Source organism: Prionailurus viverrinus, chromosome B3 (assembly GCF_022837055.1).
Source record: "Prionailurus viverrinus isolate Anna chromosome B3, UM_Priviv_1.0, whole genome shotgun sequence".
NCBI classification, from domain to species: domain Eukaryota; kingdom Metazoa; phylum Chordata; class Mammalia; order Carnivora; family Felidae; genus Prionailurus; species Prionailurus viverrinus.
The window spans coordinates 143,135,987-143,161,459 of NC_062566.1; the positions used below are offsets into that span (position 1 = coordinate 143,135,987).

The 25,473-nt window shown below is 40.8% G+C and overlaps 3 gene segments (V, D, J or C); all 3 read right to left on the reverse strand.

Annotated features, from left to right (window-relative positions):
* LOC125168486 (immunoglobulin heavy constant gamma 1-like) overlaps positions 1–13,070 on the reverse strand; it is a 533,257-nt gene extending 520,187 nt beyond the window's left edge. Inside the window, 3 exon segments of the C gene segment in view lie at positions 5,143–5,149; positions 12,523–12,833; positions 12,933–13,070. Of these exon segments, the coding sequence occupies positions 5,143–5,149; positions 12,523–12,833; positions 12,933–12,978 (364 nt within the window).
* Positions 1–25,473, reverse strand: part of LOC125168481 (immunoglobulin delta heavy chain-like) — a 724,259-nt gene that overhangs the window by 469,659 nt on the left and 229,127 nt on the right.
* Positions 23,764–24,111, reverse strand: LOC125168515 (immunoglobulin heavy variable 3-23-like). The segment is given in 2 exon segments: positions 23,764–23,951; positions 24,051–24,111. Coding segments are annotated over 2 exon segments (234 nt in total).

Consider the following 25,473-nt stretch of genomic DNA (forward strand, 5'->3'; position numbering starts at 1 on the left):
TGGATTCCTGTCTCACATTTAGGTCTTTCATTCATTTTGTATTTATTTTTGTGTGTACTGTAAGAATGTGGTCCAGGTTCATTACAAGTTCACGATGCTGTCCAGTTTTCCCAACACCAGTTGTTGAAGGTGCTTTTTCCATTTGATAGTCTTTCCTGCTCTGTCAAAGATGAGTTGATCATATAGTGATGTGTCCATTTCAGGGTTTTCTAATCTTTTCCATTAATCTATGTTTTTTTTTTTTTTTTGCCAGTATCATCCTGTCTTGACGACTACAGCATTGTAATATAGCTTGATATCCATAATTGTGATGCCTCCAGGTTTTTTTCTTTTTCAAGATCTTTGGTTATTTGGGGTCTTTGGTGGTTCCATGATAATTTTAGAGTTATTTGTTCTAGCTCTGTGAAAAATGCTGGTATTATTTGACAGGAAATTGAATTATGTGCATTGAATGTCTAGATTGCTTTGGATAGTATTGTCATTTACCAATGATTTTTCTTTTATCCATGTGCATGGAATGTTTTTCCATTTCTTTGTGTTTTCTTCAATTTCTTCCATAAATGTCCCAGACCTTTCAGAGTACAGATCTTTTACCTCTTTACTTAGGTTTATTTCTAGTATATTATGGTTTTGGTGTAATTTTAAATGGGACTGATTCCTTGATTTCTCTTTCTCCTGCTTCATTATTGGTGTATAGAAATGTAACAAATTTCTATATGTTGATTTTGTATGCTGCAAATTTACAGGTTTATTGTACCAGTTCTAGCGGGGTTTTGTTTTGGTGGAATCTATCAGGTTTTCTATATATGGTATAAAATTCAACTCCAGAACTGAATAATCCTATTAAAAAATGGCCAGGAGACATGAATAAGCATTTTTCCAAATGCGACCTACAGATTGTCAATAAACACATGAAAAGATGGTCAACATCACTCCTCATCAGGGAAATATAAATCTAAACTACAATGAAATATCAACTCACACTGGTCAGAAAGGCTAAACTCAACAGCACAAGAAACAACAGGTGTTGGTGAGGATGCAGAGAAAGAGGATCCTTTTCGAGGTGCTGGTGGGAATGCACACTGGCACAGCCACTATGGAAAACAACACGGAGGTTCCTTAGAAAGCTAAAAATATAACTACGTTACGATAGAACAAAGGCACTACTAGGTATTTACCCAAAGGATACAAAAATACTAATTTAAGGGTATTGTACCTCTATGTTTATAGCAGCCATGTCACAAGCAGCCCAACTATGGAAACAGCCTAGCCCAAGTATGCATTGATTGATGAATGGGATAGAATACGTGGTATATCTACATAACCCCGTCCACGCAGACTGGAATATTTCTCAGCTGTAAAAGGAATGACATTAGCCGTTTGTAAGGACAGGGATGGGCCTAGAGAGTATTATATTTACTGAAATAAGTCAGAGAAAGACAAATATACGATTTCATCCATATGTAGAATTTAAGAAACAACAAATGGGCAAAGGGACAAATAAGAGAGAAGAGACAAACCAAGAAATAGGTGATTTTTTTCAATGTTCACTTATTTATTTAGAGAGAGAATGGGAGGTGGGGCAGAGGCAGAGGCAGATGGGAAGAGAATCCCAGGGAAACGTCGTGCTGTCAGTTCAGAAACCAAACTGGGGCTTGATCTCAGGAACGATTAGATCAAGACAAGAGCCCAGATCAAGAGTCATGGGCCTAACCCTTGGAACCACGTAAGCACCATGAAAAGATACTTAACTATAGGGGAAAACCTGATGGTTACCCTGGGGAGGATGGGTGGAGGGATGGGGAGGTCGTTGATGGGGATTAAAGGGAGTGCTCATAATGAACACTGGGTGCTGTATTGCAATGTTGAATCACTATACCTTACACCTGAAAGTAATATTACATTGCATGTTAACTAACTGGAATTTGAAGAAAAACTCAAATAATGTATTTATAGTGCCTGCAAATGGCCATGTTGGCATACAACCCATGAAGAAGCATTTATTGCAGAAAATATACTACCAGAAAGAATACCTAGAATATTTGAACAAGGTATGTTCTTTTCCTTTACCACCCCATATCATCAAGTAGAAACTCCAGTGCAAGTAACTGGGACTATAGGCATGTGCCACTGAGCCTTGCTGCAACCTCCCCTCCAGACTGTTGTAGCCAATACACATGGTTCCTGGTGACCAGCTCCTGTTCAGAGGACTCTTTCCCAGAGGGACAGGATGTCAGTGACCCTAAGCTGTTTGCTGTTGAGGCCAAGCCCCAGCAAGTGCCACTGAGATGTGCGACTCACTCATTGTTGGCATCCCCACTCCCAGGAAGGAAGCTCTGCCCTGGGCACAGGCCACTAGGGATGCTGGGAACCTGATAACCCCAGACCTGACTTGTATGGCAGGAGTCTCATGCCACCAGGACAAGCAAGCCACAAGGCAGTGAAGCTGCCAGCCACCCCTAAACAGAGCCCTCAGTTTCCAAACTGTTTGGAATCCTGTTTGTCCCTGACACCCCCTGCAGCTGCAGAGCTTTGCCCAGAATATTGCCCAGGGTCAGGGGGAGATGGAGCAATCCTCTAAATCAAGGAGCAAATCTGTTCCTATAGAACTGACTTCATTTCCAGCTGAGTGTGAGGAAGTTCTGGGTCTCATGTTGTGGGAGAGTCAGGTGCAGGAGACCAATAGTTTCAGTGGAGGGTTCCTAACCTACTGCTGCTCACCTGCAGGAGAGATCCAGAGCTAGGGACAGTGGAGGGAACAGCTCCTGTCAGAACACATGTGAGATTATGGCCTCAACAACTCTCCATTCAGAGGAGTCCGAGGTTTTAGGGTTCCGTCTGTGGTGACTCCATACATCAGAGGGTGGTTGAACATAGGAGTGCTCTCAAATGAAGCAGAGTATCTCATCATGTGGTTTGGGAAAGAAAGAGATAAGGAATGCCCAACCAAACCACTGTCACCATGGTCTGGCTGTGTAAATGTCCCAGGTCACACCACCTCTGTAATTATGGGACTACCGCCCTTCCCTCCACATCATGTCTTTGAGTTTCACCTGGTTTCAGGTGTGCATCAGTAGTGTCACATTTCTGTGGCAAAGCATCCCATTGATGGAAGTTTCGTAGTTGGTTTATTCCTTTATATTTAGAAAGACTTTTGCCTTATTCTGAGCTTCTAACACTAAGAAAGATGCTATAAATATTTACACACCATTTATTTTCTGAGCATGGGATTTCATGTTTCAGGGACAAATACTCGGGAGTGGTATTTCCAGGTTCCTTTTTATGCCATCCATGTATAATTTCATAAGCAACAGCCAACGGTTTTCCAGAGCTGGTGTTTGTTTGTCAATCCTTCCTGCATTGTTTGAGGCCCCACGTATGCTAGATGCTCACCTGGATGTTGTTGTCAGTGCTGTTTTCATTCCGGAGCCATTGGGATGTGTGTATAGGGCATCTTTTGCGTGCTTGACTTGAATTTCCCTGACAGTCGATGGTGTGAAGAGTCTTCTCCAGTCAGTAACTAATGTGTCTCTAACCTCAAGGATAGGATGTCTACTACACAAGGCTGTGCTTGTTTTATGGAGGTTTGTTTCCTTTCTTCCTATTGACTGTTGAGGGTTCTTAGCATATTCAAGCTGCAGGTCCCTTGGTGGTTATGCAATTTGTGAATGTTGTCTCTTATTCTGTAACTTATCTAACTATTGGTATTCACGTGGGCAGATAAGCGTATTTGATTTTCACAAAGTCTATTGATAGCATTTCTTTTTATGGGTGTTGTGTTCTTAGCTATAGTTTTCATTTTCTTGATGATTGATTGCTTGTGACTAATATTTTTTTAAAGTGTTTATTCTTGATAGAGAGGGACAGAGACAGAACGTGAGCGGGGAAAAGCAGAGAGAGAGGGAGACACAGAATCTGAAGCAGGCTCCAGGTTCTGAGCTGTCAGCATAGGGCCTGACAACGGGGCTCAAACCCTCAAATCGTGACATCAAGACCTGACCTGAAGTGAGAAACTTAACCGACTGAACCAGCCAGGCACCCAACTGATTTCTTGACTTACAATGTAACTAAAAGTCTTGTTTTTTTCTGGTTTCTCTCAATGTTGACTTGTTCCCTATTTGGTCTCTGGTGACTTAGAGTTTTGTCATTTGTTTTTAAATTTATAGACTCTAGCAAATAATTTTCGTGGCATGGTTTTTCCTAATATATGGAAATTTTGTGGAAATATATGAAATTGAAGTTCAAATTTCACAAGAGTTGCCATTCTGTGTCTCTTTGGCCAGACTGCTCATCAGATTTGATAGATATGCTCCTGGGGTCAAAAAACACGTTTACCTTTTCAGGTGGTGGGCTTTCTATAAGTCTCAGGAGCCGTTGAGCTCTGTGCACACAACCGAGTTCTTGACACAATTTTTCCTTCGCAATTCTATGTGAAACCCTCCAAATCCATTTTTTTGCATTGCCAAATTTAGACACTTCATGAATAGAATGCATTGAAACTCTTGTATCATTTCTTAAAATTATTTTACTCTTGCGTGTTTGGGACTGTAATTTTTCTTCTTCCTTCCAAGGGGAGCTCATATCTGCATTTGTGGAATTCTTCCAGGCTTCTCATCTCTGAATACTTTTCCAACGTGCTGTGCAGTTTTTGACCAAATGAATACTTAGGTTTATTTGTACTCTACCACGTTGGGTGATAGGAGCTGCGAGACAGGCTGCATCATATGGGTTTTTTTTTTTTTTGTCCCCTTGTATGTTATCTGTCATATTGAATGTTTATAGAACATCTAGCCCCTCACTTTCATGAGCCACTAACAGGGGATATGGTTCTCTTCAAGACACAGGAAAGGAAGACAAGGGAGCTGAGACAGCAAATCGGGGAAGGAACCCCAGAGCTTCTCAGAAAGCGTCAGCTGTCCACACTTTCTAGTTCTGCAGATGTGGGTCCCTGCTGAGGCCCAACCTGGGTTCTTGCGCAGGTGTCTGGACAAGCTGCCCATGATGTGTTGGCACAGTGGAGTTGGGAAGGGCAGCTGTGGTTTGAATTTCAGCCCACCTGGCACTGCTGTGAAAATTCATGAGTATGTTAATTTATGTCCACCATCAGTTAGGGATATAATGAATAAATGCAAGACGTTAGACTCACTACCTTAGATTCCATGTTCATGACAATTTGTGACAACAATTCTCCATTCCTTTTTTCCACTTTTTAAATTTTTTAAGTTTGTGTTTAAATATTTTTTAGTTAACATATTGTGTAATATTAATTTCAGTAGTAGAATTTATTGGTTCATCACTTCCATTAACAACCAGTACTCATCACAACACCCATTATTGCATCCCCCACACACCTGCCCTCCAGCAACCCTCAGTTTGGTCTCTAACCTTAGAGTTTTTTTATGATTTCTTGCTCTTTTCCCCCTTCCCCTAGATCATCTGTTGCGTTTCTTAAATTCCCCATATGAGGAAATCATATGGTGTTTGTCATCTTTGACTGACTTACTTTGCTTAGCATGATACCCTCTAGCTGCATCAACATCTTTGCAAATGGCAAGATTTCATTCTTTTTTATGACTGAGTAATATACCATTCTATACATATAGAAGATTAATCACATGGTGGACTTTTGGTCTCTTTCCTCAGTTTGGCTGTCATAGTTAATGCTGCTGTAAACATTGGGGTGCATGTACTTCCTCAAATCAGAAGTTTTGTATGCTTTGAATGAATTCCTAGTAGAGCAATTGCTGGAGTGTAAGGTTGTTTGATTTTTAGTTTTTAAACTGTTTTCTGGAATGGTCCGGGCACTTTGCATTCCCACCAAGAGTATAAAAGGGTTCCCTTCTCTCCTCATCCTCATCAATATCTGTTGTTTCCTGAGTTGTTAATTGTAGCCATTCTGACAGGTGTGTGGTCATCTCTCATTGTAGTTCTGATTTGTAATTCCCTGATGATAAGTGATGTTGAGCATATGTTTGTGTGTCGGTTAGCCATCTGAATGCTTTGTTTGGAAAAGTATCTCCTCATGTCTTCTGCCCATTTCTTCACTGGATTCTTTGTATTTTGGGTGTTGAGTTTGAGAAGTTTTTTTTTTTTTAATAGATTTTGGATAGTAAGCCTTTATCAGATATGTGGTTTGCAGATACCTTTTTAATTTCTGTAGAATGCCTTTTAGATTCGTTGATTGTTTCTTTAGCTGTGCAGAAGGTTTTTATTTTGATGAGGTCCCAGTAGTTCAATTTTGCTTTTGTTTCCCTTGCCTCTTGAGACACGTCTAGTAAGAAGTTGCTATGTCCGATGTCCAGGAGGTTGCTGCCTGTGTTCTCCTCTAGGATTTGATGGTCTTCTGTCTCACATTTAGGTCTTTCTCCCATTTGGATTTATTTTTGTGTATGGAGTAAGAAAGTGGTTCAGTTTCATTCTTCTGCATGTTCTGGTCCAGTTTCCCAACACCCTTTGTTGACAAGGCTGTCTTTTTTCCCATTACATAGTCTTTCCTACTTCATCCAAGATGAGGTGGCCATACATTTGTGAGTCCATATCTGGGTTTACTATTCTGTTCTCTCGAGCTATGTGTCTCTTTTGTGCTTGTAGCTTACTGTCTTGATAAGTACAGCTTTGTAATATAGCATGAAATCCATAATCATGAAGTCTCCCGTTTCTTTGTGTAGCATAGACATTTCAACACTCCTTGCTGCTTAAATCCATGAACATTGGAGGTGTTTCCATTTCTTTGTGTCATCCTCAGTTTCTTTCACCATTTTTAGCGTCTTCAGAGTATAGATATTTTAACTCTTTAGGTATCCTATTATATTTGGTGCAGTTGTAAACGGGATGGATAGTTTTTTTATTTTTCTTTCTGTTTCTTCATTATTGCTGTGTAGAAATGCAGCAGATTTCAGTATGTTGATATTGTATCTTGTGACTTTGCTGAATTTGTGAATCAGTTCTTGCAATATTTGGTGGAGTCTTGAGTTTTTTATATAGAGTGTTATGTTATCTGTGAAGAGGGAATGTTTGACTTCTTTCCTAACTTGAATGCCTTTATTTATTTATTTATTTATTTATTTATTTATTTATTTAGTTGTCTGTTTTTGAGGATAAGACTTCCAGTCCTGTGTTAAGTAGAATGATGGGAGTGGACATCCCTCTTGTGTTCCTGACAGTAAAGGAAAATGTTTTTTTTTCCCCCTGAGGATATTAGCTGTGGGGTTTTCATGTACGGACTGTATGATGTTGAGGTGTGTTTCCTCTACCCCTTTTTGAGGGATTTATCAAGAAAGGATGGTGTACTATGTCAAAAAATTTTTTTTTCATCTATTGAGAGGGTCATATCATTCGTATCCTTTCTCTGATTGATGGTATGTATTACATTGATTTATTTGTGACTATTGAACCACCCTTACAGCCAAGGAATAAATCCCACCTGGTCACGTTAAAGGATCCTTTTAATGTATTGGTGGATTCAATTTGCAAGTATTCTCTATCTTCTTTTTTTAACGTTTATTTATTTTTGAGACAGAGAGAGACAGAGCATGAATGGGGGAGGGGCAGAGAGAGGGAGACACAGAATCTGAAACAGGCTCCAGGCTCTGAGCTCTCAGCACAGAGCCCGACACGGGACTCGAACTCACACACTGTGAGATTACGACCTGAGCCAAAGTCGGACGCTTACCCGACTGAGCCACCCAGGCGCCCCTGCAAGTATTTTCTTGACAATTGTTGCATTCTTGCTCATTAGGGCTAGTGGCCTGAAAGTCTCATTTTTAGTGGGGTTTAATCTGGTTTGGAACCGTGATCATACTGATCTTATAGAATGAATTTGGAAGTTTTCTTTCCATTTCATTATTTGGAACAGTTTGTGAATACAGGAATGTTCTATTCTACTTAAATAGAATATTTGACACTCTTCTTAAATATCTGGTAGAATTCACCTGTGAACCTATCTGGCCCTGGATTTTTGTGTGTCAGTAGATTTTTGATTAATGATTCAATTTCTTTGCTCATTATCAGTCTGTTCCCGTTTTCTATTTCTTCCTTTTTCAGTTTAGGTAGTTTACATTATTCTGGGAATTTATCCATTTCTTCCAGATTGCCCAATTTGTTGGCATATAAATCTCCAAACTATTTCTCATAGTTGTATTTCTGTGGTGTCAGTCGCGATGTCTCCTCAAATTCTATTTACTTTCATCCTTTCTCTTTTGTTTTTGCCAAGTCTGCCCATGGGTTTATCATTTTTATTTATTCTTACAAAAACCAACTTATAGTTTCATTCATCTGTTCTACTGTTTTTCTTTCTTTCTGTATCATTTATTTCTGCTCTAATCTTTTTTGTTTACCTGTTCCTGCTGGCTTTAGGGTTCATTTGTTGTTCTTTTTCTAGCTCCTTTAGTTGTAAAGTGGTTGTGTGTTTGAGACCTTTCTTCTTTCTTGAGTTTGGCCTGTACTGCTATATATTTCACTCTTCCATCAACTTTGCTGCATCCAGATGGTTTGGAACTGGCATGTTTTCATTTTCATTTGCTTCCGTGTATTTTTTATTGCTTCTGTAATTTCCTGAAAATCTCATTCCGCTTTTACTACAATGTTCTTTAACCTAATGTATTGGTGGTGTTGCCCAAACTTTTCTTGTGGTCGACTTCAAGTTTCATAGTGTTGTGGTTTGAAAATACGCATGGAATGATCTCAGTCTTTTTGTACTTGTAGACAGTTGATTTGTGACATAGTATGTGGTCTGTTCTGGAGAATGTTCCATGCGCACTCAAAAAGAATGTGTATTCTGGTGCTTTAGGATGGAATGTTGTGAATATATCTGTTAAGTTCATTCAGTCCATGTGTCTTTCAAAGCCATTGTTTCCTTATTGATTTTCAGCTTAGATTGTCTTTCCATTGTTGTAAGTGGAGTGTTAACGTTCTCTGTTACTACTATTGTCTATTATCAATGAGTTTCTTTATGTTTCTTAGTAATTGAGTTATATATTTCAGTGCTTACATTTTTTGGGTATAAATATTTAAAGCTTCAGATCTTCTTGTTGGATAGACCCCTTTATGATGATATACTGCCTTCCTGATCTCTTGTAACAAACTTTGGTTTGAAAACTAGTTAGTGTGATATGAGTGTGGTACTACAACTTTCTTTTGACGTCCATTATCATGATAAATTGTTCACCCTCCCCTCACTTTCAATCTACAGGTGTTTTAGGTTGAAAATGAGTCAATCGTGTGCAGTGTATAGAAGGATCTTGTATTTGTTTTTATCCATTCTGGTATCCTATGTCTTTTGATTGGAGCATTTTGCCCATTTACATTCACAGTAATTATTGATAGATATAAACTTAGTGCCATAGTATTACCTCCAAAGTCATTGTTTCTGGAGATTTTCTCTGTTTATTTCTAGTCTTTGTTACTTTTAGTCTTCCTTTCCCAGTCAAAGGGTCCCCTTTAATTTCTCGCAGGGCTGATTTAGAGGCCTGAACTCCTTTGGTTTTATTTGTCTGGGAAATTCTATCACTCCTTGTATCTGAATGACTGCCTTACTGGAGAAAGTATTCTTAGCTGCATAATTTTCAAATGCGCATGTTGAGGATATGATGCCACTCCCTACTTGCATGAAGGTTTCTGTAGAGACATCTGCCATAGTTTTTTTTTTTTTAATCTTCCCTTGTTAGTTAGCAACTTCTTTTGTGTTGATGCTTTTATGGTTTTTCTTTATCTGGATATTTTGGCATTTTCCTATGATATGTCTCAGTGTTGGCCTGCTTTTTATTTTATTTTTTATTTTATTTATTTTATTTTATTTTTTATTTATTTTTGCCTCCTAGATGTGGATGTCTGTTTCCTTCCCCAGCTTGTGGAAATTTTCACTATAATTCACTCAGCTAAAATGTATCCCCCCTTTTCTCCCTCTTATTCTTTTGGGGCTCCTTTGAAAAGAATGCTATTACAGTTTATGGAGTTGCTGATTTTCCTAAGTGTATGTTTGTGATGCAATATTTTAAATATCCTCTTCCTTCCAACTTCATTTCCCCCATAATTTTATCTTCTATGTCCCTTCCTCATTCATCTGCTTCTTTCAGCCTTGAGGTCATTATATCCAGTCAGTTTCACATCTTGGTTACAACATTTAAAATTTCATGCTGACTAGTTTTTAGGTCTTTTCTGTTTGCAGGAAGGGTATCCCTCATGTCTCATATATTTTCCTCAAGCACAGCTAGTATCCTTATGATACATTTTTGAAAATCCTGTTTCATTATGAGAGTTTTTAGAAATTCTGTTTGAGGCACTTTAGTTTATGTGTTTTAATTATATCCCTCACAATGAGCTTTTATCATTTTTTCTTTTAGTATGAATTCGTCCATCATGTTGTTGTCTATGTCTCTGCCTTCTTAAATGTTTTAGAAAATCTTGTTACCTTTTCTGCTTCTAGAGTAGAATCTTTATTGATAAGTGTTCACATACTGTCCAGCGCCTGACACTTCATGAAGCATTTGTTTTATGTTCCATGGCACTGTGCTGTCGTGTTTTGGCTGCTCTGTCCCTCAGGACAGTCCTCTGCAGAGTTTCTCCTTGCCTCCAGTGGGGTGTGTTGGACCTTGTCCCCAGTGTTGTGAGTTTTCACTAGGTGAGTTTGGTCTGCTTGTTAAAAGAGGCTAATTCCTATCTCCCCTAGTTTGAGGATATGCCTCACTGTATGATCAGCTGACTTGGTGCGTGTGGGGGTTTACGGTGGTCTTTGGAGGAAGGGGTGCAGTGGTGGTCTGGTTGCCAGGCACTCTTTCCTAGTAAGCAAGCACTTGATGGGGGCTGGAGTAGGTGGAGCTTGGTGTTAGTGGCTCAGCTTCCACTGGGGATGCTGTGATGCTGAGTGAAACCTGTCCATCCTGATTGGTGGGAGGAAATACTGACATCAGCTCCCTCTCTAATCCCTGGTGTTGGAGTTCCCAGCCTCCCCTGTTCAAGAAGCCCTCACACAGAGAGAACACTTGTGAGTCCCAGGCTCTGTCAGAATTGCTTTCACCCTGTCTGCGTCCAAGCCATTGGCCCATCTGGTGGCACAGGGCTCTTATGTTTTATCTCAGGAGCTCTAGCTGGGTTTGAAAACTCCACATTGTGTGAACTCAATATGACAGGGACCCCACTGATCCTCTGGGAGAGGGTCTTGATGTGCTGTGCCTGGAGCTGGTTTACCCCGGATGGGCAGTTGCATGAACACTAGGGGCTTGGAGTACATGGTGAAGAACAACCAGAAGGCAGTGTCCAGCTAGCTGCTCTCAGAAGAGGCTCCTGTGCTAATGATCAGGGAATTTTAATGGTGCCTGTTAGCTCTCCTGTCCTATGAGAGGCAATGCTCCTTCTCCCAAATGCACTCCACGAAGGGAATTGTCTCTCCCCATGCGACCCAGGGGATACTCAGACCACAGTTCCCCTTATGGGCCTCTGCCCTCCTCCACAGGAGCACTGCTGTGCCCACCAGGCTCCACCCCAATGATGGGATCGACTTTTAAATCTTCAGTCTTTGAGATCCATGTTTACAGGAGGTTGACTTGTCATGATTAACTTCATGGGTTATCTTGACTGCATCATGGGTGCCCAGATTCACCACGGTTTCTGTGGATGTCTGTGATGTGTTCCAGAAGAGATTGGCATTTCCATCCATGGTTTCTTTCTGCCTGGGCATCACCCATTCCATTAAGTTTGTGAATAGAATCTGATGCAGATGGGGGACGAATTCCCTCATTTTTACCTCCCATGTGCTTGTTTGAACTGGAATATTGGTCTCCTCTGGCCCTTTTTCTGAGAGTTACATCATCATCTCTCCACGTTCTGAGACTAGACACTAGTTCAGAATCAGACAAAAGTTACATCACTGGTTTTCCTGGGTCTTCAGCTTGTGACAGTAGATGATGGGACTTCTCAACATATTTAGTTATGGAAACCAATGAAATTTGGGTTGTGTTCCTCAGGGGAGTCTTGACTAATACATGGAGATTGTTTGTCTCTCTTTTAGAGTAATTGAATAAAGCTGTAGCTCATTTAAAGTCCTGAGTAGCAAAGGGCTATGAAGAAAGTGTCAGGTTGGTTGACTGGGACAAGGGCTGGATGAGGATAATGAGGAGCTGTGGGATCCTGAGGTCCTGGCTGCACAGGGAGCGCATCTGGGAATCCTGTAAAGGTGCAGCTGTTGTGCCTCAGGAAATCTGTAATTCACTCATGTTGAGGGACTGGAGTAAGCAAGTGCAAACAACTGTGTCTTTGTGCACATTAGTCTAGTTTCCCTATGACAACCCAGTTGCTAATCCAGAGAGTTAATAGATAACACAGAAGCATATAACCAGGGAGGCACCCTGGGGAAACTGCTGTGTGGACAGGAAGCCCCAGACCCTGACAGGAAACCTGCCTGTAACCTCCATCTGCACCTGCGCCTGGGAACACAAAGGAGAATTGTGCATAGTGTGCGCCCCCTGGTGGTGCTGGTCCCCTCCTGCAGGGAGGTTTGTGTGTGGGCTCCCAGTGATGTCCCCTCACTGTGTCTTTCGCACAGTAATATGTGGCCGTGTCCTCGGTCTTCAGGCTGTTCATCTGCAGATACAGCGTGTTCTTGGCGTTGTCTCTGGAGATGGTGAATCGGCCCTTCACGGAGTCTGTGTAGTATGTGCTACCTCCATTATAACTAATTTCTGAGACCCACTGCAGCCCCTTCCCTGGAGCCTGGCGGACCCAGCTCATTCCATAGCTACTGAAGGTGAATCCAGAGGCCACACAGGTGAGTCTCAGGGACCCCCCAGGCTTCACCAGGTCTCCCCCAGACTCCACCAGCTGCTCGTCACACTGGACACCTGCAGACACAAGACATGTTGGTCAGGAAACTGTCACACATCCACTGTTTCACTCATATCCATTCACAGACTCAGTGTCCCTCGTTCATCATGAATTACCTTTTAAAAGAGCAACCAGGAACACCCAGCCCAGCACAATCTCCATGGTGAGGTGTGTGTGTTCTGTGCTGATCACAGAATGGGAACACCTGGGACTCCTGGGGCTGGGGCTCGTCTCCCAGCTGCAGGGTCGGGGCTGGGTTGGTTTTATCAGCACAGAGAAGGCTTCATTTGCATGTCCTCTGACATATATATCTAGCTCCAGACTTAGATTTGATTCTGTAAAAGTGAATGACAGGGTAGGGATGCACTTCAATATTAGTTTGTGTGGATGGCAGTGTGACAATATGAAGAATTCTTTTTTTTTTTCAGTTTTGGATTTTTACCTTTATTAATGGAGGCTTCGGCATAATCTTTAAGAAATATTTACCTCAATAGCATGATTGCACATTATTTTCTCTTACAATATTTTAATTTTTTAATTTTAAATTAGTATTTATTTTTAGTTTTAAAAATTAACATCCAAATTAGTTAGCATATAGTGCAACAATGATTTTAGGAGTAGATTCCTTAGTGCCCCTTACCAGTTTAGCCCATCCCCCTTCCACAACCCCTCCAGTAGCCCTCTGTTTGTTCTCCATATCTATGAGTCTCTTATGCTCTGTCCCCTCCATGTTTTCATGTTATTTTTGTTTGCCTTCCCTTATGTTCATCTGTTTTGTCTCTTAAAGTCCTCATATGAGTGAAGTCATATGAGTTTTGTCTTTCTCTGACTGACTCATTTCACTTAGCATAATACCCTGTAGTTCCATCCACATAGTTGCAAATGGCAAGATTTCACTCTTTTTGATTGCCGAGTAATACTCCATTGTATATATTTACCACTTCTTTATCCATTCATCCATCGATGGACATTTGGCTCTTTCCATACTTTGGCTATTTTTTCATGTGTCGGTTGGCCATCTGGATGTCTTCTTTGGAGAAGTGTCTATTCATGTCTTTTGCCCATTTCATCACTGGATTGTGTTTTGGGTGTTGAGTTTGATAAATTCTTATAGATTTTGGATACTAACTCTTTATCTGAGAGGTCATTTGCAAATATCTTCTCCCATTCTGTCAGTTGAATTTTAGTTTTGCTGATTGTTGCCTTCACTAGCAGAAACTTTTGATTTTGATGAGGTCCCAGTAGTTCATTTTTGCTTTTTTTTCCCTTGCCTCCTGGGACGTGTTGAGTAGGAAGTTGGTGTAGCCAAGACCAAAGAATTTTTTGCCTGCTTTCTGCTCGAGGATTTTGATGGCCTCCTGACTTAAATTGAGGTCTTTCATCCATTTTGAGTTTATTTTTGTGTATGGTGTAAGAAAGTGGTCCAGGTTCATTCTTCTGCATGTCGCTGTCCAGTTTTCCCAGCACCACTTGCTGAAGACACTGTCTTTATTCCATTGGATAGTCTTTCCTGCTTTGTCAAAGATTAGTTGGCCATACATTTGTGGGTCCATTTCTGGATTTTGTATTCTGTTCCATTGATCTGAGTGTCTGTTCTTGTTTTTTTTTAAATTTTTTTGGCATTTATTTATTAGTTTTCAGAGACAGAGACAGAGCATTAGTGGGGGAGAGTCAGAGAGAGAGCAAGACACAGAATCCAAGCAGGCTTCAGGCTCTGAGCTGTCAGCACACAGCCTGATGTGGGACTCTAACTCACGAACTGCCAGATCGTGACCTGAATCAAAGTCAGATGCTTAACAGACTGATCCACTCAGATGCCCCTGAGTGTCTGTTCTTGTGCCAGTACCATACTGTCTTGATGATTACAACTTTGAAGTATGCCTTGAAGTCTGGGATTGTGATGCCTCCTGCTTTGGATTTCTTTTTCAAGATTTCTTTGGCTATTCGGTGGCTTTTCTGGTTCCATACAAATTTTGGGATTATTTTTTCTAGCTCTGTGAAGAATGCTGGTGTCACTTTGATCGGGATTGAATATGTAGATTGCTTTTGGTACTATTGGCATTTTAACAATATTTGTTCTTCCTATTCAGGACTATGGAATCTTTTTCCATATTTTGTCTTCTTCAATTTCTTTTATAAGATTTCTATAGATTTCAGTGTAAATATTTTTCACCTCTTTGGTTAGATTTATTCCTGGGTGTTTTATGGGTTTTGGTGCTACTGTAAATGGGATAGATTCCTTGATTTCTCTTTCTGTTGCTTCATTGTTGGTGTAGGAATGCAACTGATTTCTCTGCGTTGATTTTATATCCTGCCACTTGGCTGAATTTAATGAATCAATTCTAGCAGTTTTTTGGTGGGGTCTTCTGGGTTTTCCATATAGAGTATCATGTCATCTGTGAAGAGTGAAAGTTTGACCGCCTCCTGGCCGATTTGGATGCCTTTTATTTCTTTGTGTTGTCTGATTGCAGTGGCTAAGACTTCCAATACTATGTTGAATAACAGTGGCGAGAGTGGACATCCCTGTCTTGTTCCTGACCTTAGGGAGAAAGCTCTCAGTTTTTCCCCATTGAAGATGATATTAGCATTGGGTCGTTCATAGATGGCTTTTATGATCTCGAGGTATGGTCCTTCTATCCCTACTTTATTGAGGGTTTTTATCAAGAAAGGATGTTGTATTTTGTCAAATGTTTTCTCTGCATCTATGGAGAGGATCATCTGGTTCCTGTCCTTTCTTTTACTGATGCGATGAATCACGTTAATTGTTTTTCAGATATTGAGCCAGCCCTGCATCCCAGGTATAAATCCCACTTGGTCATGGTGAATAATTTTTTTTTAAACGTTTATTTATTTTTGAGACAGAGAGAGACAGAGCATGAACAGGGGAGGGGCAGAGAGAGAGGGAGAACCAGAATCTGAAACAGCTCTGTGCTCTGAGCAGTCAGCACAGAGCCCGACGCGGGGCTCGAACTCACAGACTGTGAGATCATGACCTGAGCCGAAGTTGGACGCTTAACCGACCAAGCCACACAGGCGCCCCGTGGTGAATAATTTTTTAATGTATTATTGTTTCTGGTTGGATAATATCTTGTTGAGGATTTTTGCGTCCATGTTCATCAGGGAAATTGGTGTATAGTTCTCTTTTTAAGTGTTGTCTCTGTCTGTTTTTGGAATCAAAGTAATGCTGGCTTCATAGAAAGAGTTTGGAAATTTTCCTCCCGTTTCTATTTTTTGGAACAGTTTCAAGAGAATAGGTGTTATCTCTTCTTTAAATGTTTGGTAGAATTCCCCTGGAAAGCCATCTGGTCCTGGACTGTTGTCTTTTAGCAGATTTTTGATTACTAATTCGATTTCCTTACTGGTTAAGGGTCTGTTCAAATTTTCTATTTCTTCCTGTTTCAGTTTTGGTAGTGTATATGTTTCTAGGAATTTGTCCATTTCTTCCAGATTGCCCATTTTATTGGCGTATAATTGCTCATAACATTCTCTTATTACTGTTTTTATTTCTGTTGTGTTGGTTGTGATCTCTCCTCTGTCACTCTTGATTTTATTCATTTGGGTCCTTTTTCTTTTTGAGCAAACTGAAAAGTGGTTTATCAATTTTGTTAATTCTTTCAAAGAACCAGCTTTTAGTTTCATTGACCTGTTCTACTGTGTTTTGGTTTCGATAGCACTAATTTCTGCTCTGATCTTTATTATTTCCTGCCTTCTGCTGGTTTTGGGTTTTATTTGCTGTTCCTTTTCCAGCTCTTTAGTCATAAGGTTAGGTTGTGTATCTGAGATCTTTCTTCCTTCTTTAGGAAGGCCTGGATTGCTGTATACTTTCCTCTTATGACTGCCTTTGCTGCATCCTAGAGGTTTGCGTTGTGGTGTTATCATTTTCATTGAATTCCATATACTTTTAATTTCTTCTTTAACTGCTTGGTTAGCCCATTCGTTCTTTAGTAGGTTCTTCAGTCTCTAATTATTTGTTACCTTTCCAAATTTTTTCTTGTGGTTGATTTTGAGTTCATGGCATTGTGGTCTGAAAATATGCATGGTATGATTTCGATCTTTTTGTACTTACTTAGGGCTGATTTGTGTCCCAGTATATGGTCTATTCTGGAGAACGTTCCATGTGCACTGGAGAGAATGCATATTCTGTTGCTTTAGGATGAAATGTTCTGAATATATTTGTTAAGTCCTTCTGGTCCAGTGTGTCATTGAAAGCCATTGTTTTCTTGTTGATTTTTTGATCAGGTGATCTGTTCATTGTTGTGAGTGGGGTGTTGAACTCTCCTATTATTATGGTATTCTTATTGGTGTGTTTCTTTATGTTTGTGATTAATTGGTTTCTATATTTGGGTGCTCTCACAATTGGCGCATAAATGTTTACAATCATTAGGTCTTCTTGGTGGATAGACCCTTTGATTATGAAGGATATAATGCCATTCTGCATCTCTTGATGCAGTCTTTATTTTAAAGTCTAGATTGTCTGATATCAATATGGCTACTCTGGCTTTCTTTTGTTGAACATTAGCATGATAGATGGTTCTCCATCCCCTTATTTTCAATCTTGAGGCATCTTTAGGTCTAAAGTGGTCTCTTGTAAAAAGCATATACATGGATCTTGTTTTCTTCTCCATTCTGTTACCCTATGTCTTTCGATTGGGGCATTGAGTCCATTGACGTTTAGAGTGAGTACTGAAAGATAGGAGTTTATTGCTATTATGATGCTTGTAGAGTTGGAGTTTATGGTGGTGTTCTTTGGTCTTTCTAATCTTTTTTGATTTTGGTATTTATGTATTTATTTATACAGATATATTTTCATCTTTCCTCCCCTCAGAGAGTCTCCCTTAAAATTTCTTGCAGGGCTGGTTTAGTGGTCACAAACTCATTTAATTTTTGTTTGTATGGGAATCTTTTTATCTCACCCTCTATTTTGAATGACAGCCTTGCTGGATACAGAATTCTTGGCTGCATATTTTTATGATTAAGCACACTGAATACATCCTGCCACTCCTTTGTGGCCTGCCAAGTTTCTGTGGATAGGTCTGCTGTAAACCTGATCTGTCTTCCCATGTAAGTTATGGACTTTGTTTCCCTGTTGGTTTTATGATTCTCTCCTTGCCTGAGTACTTTGTCAATTTGACTATGATGTGCCTTGTTGATGGTCGGTTTTGGTTGAATCTAATGGGAGTCCTCCGTGCTTCCTGGATTTTGATGTCTGTGTCTTTGCCCAGGTGAGGAAAGTTTTCCGCTATGATTTGCTCACATAACCATTCCACCCCTATTTCTCTCTTCCACTTCTGGGACCCCTATGATTCTCATGTTGTTCCTTTTTAATGAGTCACTGATTTCTCTAATTCTTAAATCTTGCTCTTTTGCCTTAATCTCCCTCTTTTTTTCTGCTTCATTATTCTCTATAAGGTTGTCCTCTCTAACGCTGATTCTCTGTTCTGCCTTATCCATCCATGCCACCTCTGCATCTATCCATGATTGCACCTCAGTTATAGCATTTTAAATTTCATCCTGGCTATATTTTACTTCTTTTATCTCTGCAGAAAGGGATTCTAATCTATTTTTGGCTGCAGCTAGTATTCTTATTATTGTGATTTTAAATTCTGGTTCAGACATCTTGCTTGTATCTGTGTTGGTTAAATCCCTGGCTGTCATTTCTTCGTGATCTTTATTTTGGGGTGAATTCCTTCGTTTTGTCATTTTGAAGGGAGAAAAGGAATTAATGAGGTCACAAAATTGAAATAAAAAGATAAAATTGCAAAACTATTAAAATTAAAAATTAAACACACACACACACACAAATTGAATGGGATATGCTAGATCCTAGGTGTGTTTTGTTCTGGGTGTTGAAAGTGGTTTGACAGATTAGAGAAAAAAATGGGAGGGGGAGGAAAAAAAGGAAATAATTTGAGAATTTGAAAAAATGAATACACTGAAGTAGACTAAAATGAGATGATGGGAGTAAAATAGAGTTTGAAAAAATATACAGAAAAGTAAAGAATATAGTAGAAAAAATAAAGAAAAATATTTTTAATAAAAATTAAAAATAAATATGATTTTTTTCTATTTCTGTATTCTAGAAAAAAGAGAGGAAACAAAAAAGAGAAAAAAGATTAAAAAAGGAAAAAAAGGAAATCATTTGAAAATTCAAAAAGTGAATACACCGTAGAAGACTAAAATAAAATGATGGAAGTAAAATAGAATTTGAAAAAATTTACATAAAAGCAATCAGTATAGTAAAAAAGTTAAGGAAAAATATTTTTAATAGAAATTGAAAGTGAAATTAAGTTTTTCTCATTCTGCATTCCAGAAAAACTACAGAAACGAAGAAAGAAGATAAAAAAGAAAAAGAAAGAAAAAATAAAAAGGAAACTGGAAATTTCAAAATGGGAATACACTGAAGTAGAGTAAAATAAAATGATGGAAGTAAAATAGAATTTGAAAAAAATTACAGAAATGTAAAAAAATAGTAGTAAAAATTAAAGAAAAATATTTTTAATAATAATTGAAAATAAAAATAATTTTTTCTCTTTCTGCATTCAAGAAACAGAAAAGAAGTGTAAAAGAGAAAAAGAAAAAAAAGAAAATTGACTAGATGAACCTGCTAACAGATTGAAGTAGGACTGAAATTACTTCCTTATCCCCTAGATGTCAGTCTATGTAGCTCTTTATAGTCCATAAAGTAAGCGGCAGTGAGACTTGTGTTCCTGAAGAGCCCAGTTGGCCCAGTTGGGCGGGGCTCAGTGTAATGGCTCTGCTCTCCACGAGATGGCGCTTTTAGGCTCCTGGGGTGGATTGTTGCAATGCTTGTAGGTGCGAATGCACATGCGCAGGAGAGGTGAAAATGCCACCCAGGTACCCAGTCTGTTCTCCTGGATCAGCAATTGTGCACCCATCCTCTGTCTTCAGCCCTTGTCCACTCCCCGCTCCTTCACTGTCTATGACCCAGCCCCAGGCCGCACCTCTCTCCCAAGTTTTGTCACAGACGCGGCTGTTTCCCCAGTCCCTTACGTCCAAGGACCATGGCTGTGACCTGTTCTGCCCCTCTGTGGGAGGGTCTCACCAAGCAATGGCCGAATGAGCAATGGCCGAATATCAGCTGCACCTAGGAACGCTTGCTGGACCCTGTTGTTGTTGGTGCCCCGAGACTGTGGTCAGGTGCCAGCCCGCCCCAGAAAAAGTTCGCGAGAGAGTGTAGCAGCAGCGTTTCGTGGCTTATGGAAAATCGCAACACACGTCTGGCACCAGGCTTCACCCTAAACGACCTTGTTGCAGCACCAGCGAATGTGGCCGTTTTCCGGGGTCTGCTGGGACCAGATGGCTTTGGCAGTCTCCTCCAAATGTCCTTCCAGCAGTGCAACTGCCTCTCCCCGTGTGGCCTGAGAACATCCCGGACCCCACTCTGTTCCTGGGATTCCCCCTTCCCACCAGAGCACCTCCAGGTATCGAGCTGTGGAGTTGCAGCCTTTGCTCTCCCCTTGTTTATACTCTTAGTGGAATTTACATACTCTCCTTTCTTTTTTCTCCCTTTTAGTTTAGTCCCTGTGGCTGTTTCCAATTTTCCACGTTCTCTCCAGCTTCTTTTGGGGAGGGGTGCTTTTCCTTTATTCTCCCCCACTCCCCAGTCTCCAACCTCTCTCCGCCTGCAAAAGCACCTCCCATCCTGCAGCTTCTTGCTCTCCAAGGTCCCCTCTCCACACCACGTACTTGTTGAATTCTGTGGTTCAGGTTGTGCAGATTGTCGTGTTAATCCTCAATCAGTTTTCTAGGTGTGTAGGATGGTTTAGTGTTGGTCTGGCTGTATTTCATGGACACGAGACACACAAAAATCTTCCACATTGTTCTGCCATCTTGTGTCCTCCCCCATTGACTGCCTTATTTTCAATTGAACATTTGAGGATATCATGCCACTCCCTTCTTTCCTGCAAGTTTCTGTGGACACTTCTGCCATAATCTTTTTTTATCTTCCCATATTCGTTAGCAAACTCTTCTGTCTTCATGCTTATAGGGTTTTTTTAATCTGTGTATTTTGTGAATTTTACTGTTATGTCTCAGAGTCGGCCTGCTTTTTTTTTTTTAATTTTAGTGGGAGTTCTCTGTGACTCATAGATGTGGACATCTGTTTCCTTTACCATTTAGTGGAAATTTTCCACTGTAATGCATTCAGACAAAACTTCTCCCCTTTTTTCTCCCTCTTCTTCTTCTTCTGGGACTCCTTTGAAAATAATTTTATTACACTTTATGGAGTTTCTGATTCCCTAAGTATACGTTTGTGATGCAATATTTTAATTTTCCTTTTCTTTCCTGCTTCATTTCTCACAAAATTTTATCTTCCATGTCACTTACTCATTCATCTGCTTCTTTCTGCCTTGAGTTCATTATATCCAATCAGGTTCACATCAAGGTTACAGCATTTTAAAAGTTTCAGCCTGACCTGGTTTTAGGTCTTTTCCATCTGTAATCAGGGTATCCTCATGCCTTCTAGACTTTCTCAAGCACAGCTAGTATTCTTATGATAGTTTTTAAAAGTTCTGTTTCCTTATGATAGGTATTAAATTCTGTTTGAGGCTTATTATTTATATGTGTTTTAATTATATCCCTGGAAATGTCCTTTTATGGTTTTTTCTTTTGGAATGAATTCCTCCATCACTCTGTATGTCCATGTCTCCGCTTTCTTAAGTGTTTTAGGAAAATCCTGTTACGTTTTCTGCTTCTAGAGTAGTGTCTTTTTTCAGAAATGATTACATGCTATTGATGACCTGACATTCTGGAAACATTTCTTGCATGTTCTGTGTGCACTGTGCTGTCATGTATTGGCTGCTCTGTCCCTCAGGTCAGTCCTCTGCAGAGTTCTCCTTGCCTCCAGGGGAGAGTTTTTCAACTTTGTCCATAGTGTTGTGAGTTTTAACTAGGTGAGTTTGGTCTCCTTATTAAAAGAGGCTAATTCCTATTTCCCTAGGGGTGAAGCTATGCCTCACTATATGGTCAGTAGACTTGGTGCCTGTGGGGGTATAAGGTGGTCTTTGGAAGGAAGGGTGCAATGGTGGTCTGGGTTCTAGGCACTCGTTCCCTAGTAAGGAAGCACCTGAGGAAGGAAAGGTGGGTATGGCTTGGTGTCAGTGGCTCAGTATCTACTGGGGGGTGTTGTGCTGCTCACTGAATTGTGTCCATGATAATTGGTGGGAGGAAATATTGGCATCAGCTCCTTCTCTACTCCCTGCAGTTGGAGTTTCCAGCCACCCCTGTTCAGGAAGCCCTCACAAAGAGAGAACAATCTGTACTCATGGGTCCCAGGCTTCCTTCAGAACCCAGCCTTCACCCTGCCTTTGTCCAATCCATTGGCACACCTGGCAGCTCAGGACTCTTATGTTTTATCTCAGGAGCTCTAGCTGGGTTTGAATACACCAAATAGTTGAACTCAATGTGACAGGGACCCCACTGATCCTCTGGGACAGTGTCTTCCTGTTTGTGGTTGGAGCTGGTTACCCCAGAAGGGCAGTTGCATGAACACTAGGAGCTTGGAGTTCATGGTGAGGAAGAACAAGAAGGGAGCGTTCAGTTAGCTGCTCTCAGCAGAGGCTCCTATGCCAATGACCAGGGCAGTGCAATGGTGCCTGTCAGCTCTCCTGCCCCATGAGAGGCAATGCCCTGTCTCCCAAATGCACTCCAAGAAGGTAACTGTCTCACCCGATATGACCCAGGGGATCCTCAAACAGCAGCAGTCCCTATGGGCCTCGGGGCTCCTTCTCCACAGGAGCACTGCTATGTCCACCAGGCTCCACCCCAGTGATGGCATGGACTTCTAAATCTTCAGTTTTTGAACTCGACATTTACAGCAGGTTGACTTGTCATGATTACCTTTATGTGTCATCTTGACTGTGTCATGGGTGTCCAAATTCACGACTGTTTCTGTGTATGTCTGTGATGAGTTTCCAGAAGAGATTGGCATTTCCATCCATGGTTTCTTTCTGCCTGGGCATCACCCATTCCATCACAGTTCTGAGTAGAATCCGATGCAGAGGGAGGAAGAATTCCCTCATTTTTACTTCCCATGTGCTTGTTTGAACTGGAACATTGGTTTCCTCCTGCCCTTGTTCTTAGAGTTACATCATAGGCTCTGCAGGTTCTGAGACTAGACACTAGTTCAGAATCAGGCGAGAATTACACCACTGGTTTTCCTGGCTCCCCAACTTGTGACAGTAGATCATGGGACTTCTCAACATATTTTGTCATGGAAAACAATGTGCTTTGGGTTTTGTTGCTTGAGGGAATCCTGACTAATACATGCAGATGATTTATCTCTTGTTTAGAGGAATTGAATAAAGCTGTAGCTCATTTAAAGTCCTGAATGCAAAGTGCCATGAAGGAAGTGTCACCTTGTTTGATTGGGACAAGGGCTGGGTGAAGATAATGGGGAGCTGTGGGAGCTTGTGGTCCTGGCTGCACAGGGAGTGCATCTGGGACTCATGTAAATGTTCAGCTATTGTGCCTCAGGAAATCTGCAATTCACTCATACTGAGTGACAGGAGTAAGCAATGCAAACAACTGTGTCTTTGTGCATGTTAGGGTAATTTTCCTATGACAACACAGTTGCTAATTCAGAGAGTTAATAGATAAACACAGAATCCTGTGACCAGAGAGGCTCCCTGGAGAAACTGCTGTGTGGACAGGAAGCCCCGGACCCTGAGAGGAAACCTGCCTGTAACCTCCATCTTCACCTGCTCCTGGCAACACAAAGCAGAATTGTGCATAGTGTGCGCCCCCTGGCGGTGCTGATCCCCTCCTGCAGGGAGGTTTGTGTCTGGGCTCCCAGCGAGGTCCCCTCACCCTGTCTCTTGCACAGTAATATGTGGCCTTGTCCTCGGCCCGCAGGTTGTTCATCTGCAGATACAGCGTGTTCTTGGAGTTGTCTCTGGAGATGGTGAATCGGCCCTTCATGGAGTCTGCCTAGTATGTGCTACCTCCACTACTAATTTCTGAGACCCACTGCAGCCCCTTTCCTGGAGCCTGGCGAACCCAGCTCATTCCATAGCTACTGAAGGTGAATCGAGAGGCTACACAGGTGAGTCTCAGGGACCCCCCAGGCTGCACCAGGTCTCCCCCAGACTCCACCAGCTGCACGTCCCACTGGACACCTGCAGACATAAGACATCTTGGTCAGGAAACTGTCACACATCTACTGGTCTCACTCATATCCACTCACATACTCGGCGTCCTCGTTCACCATGAATTACCTTTTAAAAGAGCAACCAGGAACACCCAGCCAAACACAAACTCCATGGTGAGGTGTCTGTTCTGTCCTGATCAGAGAATGGGAACACCTGGGACTCCCGGGGCTGGGGCTCCTCTCCCTGCTGCAGGGTCTGGGATGGGCTGGTTGTATCACCATAGAGAGCACCCCATTTGCATGTGGTCTGACATATATATGAAGCTCTAGTCTTAGATTTGATTCTTTAAAAATGAACCACAGGGTTAGGGACGCACTTGTAATTTAGTTTGTGTAGACGGTGCTGTGACAATTTGAATGATTGTATTCAGTAAGTACAAGTGTATTTGCAGTCCTGTGTGCATTTTTACAGGTCTTTCATCCACATCGATCATTTTCACTCTACAAGTATTTTGCATACTTTTTGAAGTTTAACCCAAAATACTTTATTCTGTACCATTTTCACTTATATAATTTTGTTATTTCTTTTGCATGTATTTTCATGCTGGTGTGTAGAATCACAGGTGGTTAATTTTAATTATTTTCTTTGTTCATTGTGCATCCTGCTCTTTTCCTCATTAAAAAAACTGGTTCTAATATTTTTTGTGGGATCTCTAGGGTTTTGTTATGTTTGAGATCAGTGTCACCTGCAAACAAGTAATTTTCCTTCCTCCTTACTGATTTAAATGTCTTTTATTTTTTTTATTCCCTATTTTTTTCTGGTTACGTCTTCCAGTTGTAGGAGAAGAAAGCTTTTCCCTTCTTTTCTTCTGGGATTTAGCCAGTGTAAGGATTCAATTGACATAACACATATCTACAGGAGAGAATCAATTTCATTTTGTAAGTGCATGGCCTTCCTAATGATATGACACCCAGAGAAAGGACAAAGCAGGTGGCACTTGTGATTTTCAGACAACAAAACATTGGATTTGGCAAGAGTTAAGTTTGGGGTATTATGTTAGTCACCAATTAAGTAGGTTTGTTTGCATAGCCTTCTTGTCCCTGTGTTCTTTATTCTGGTGCTAACGATGGTTCTTCCCTCTTGGTACACGGGAGGGAGATTTATATCCTTTTGTCAAGGGACGATGGCGAGTCTGAGTGTACTTGGACTATTTCTCAAGTGACTTTCATCCAAATAAGCAGTGTGACAAGATGACACAGTTTGAGGTGGCATATGTATTCTTCACATTACCATGGGGAATGCTTATGTTAGGGGTGACCATCATTGCCTGGGTCCTGATTTGACAGGAAAGCCTTCAGCATTTTACCATTCAATATGCTGTCAGGTGTGGGCTTTTCATAGTGGCCATGATCAATGGAGGTAGTTTCCTTCAGTTCCTTTTTAATTGGGTTCTTTTTAATGATGAACATGTGTTGAATTTTGTCTAATGTTTTTTTGAATCAATTAATGATGGCTTTGATTCAATCATTCCCTCTGGTAATGGAGGACA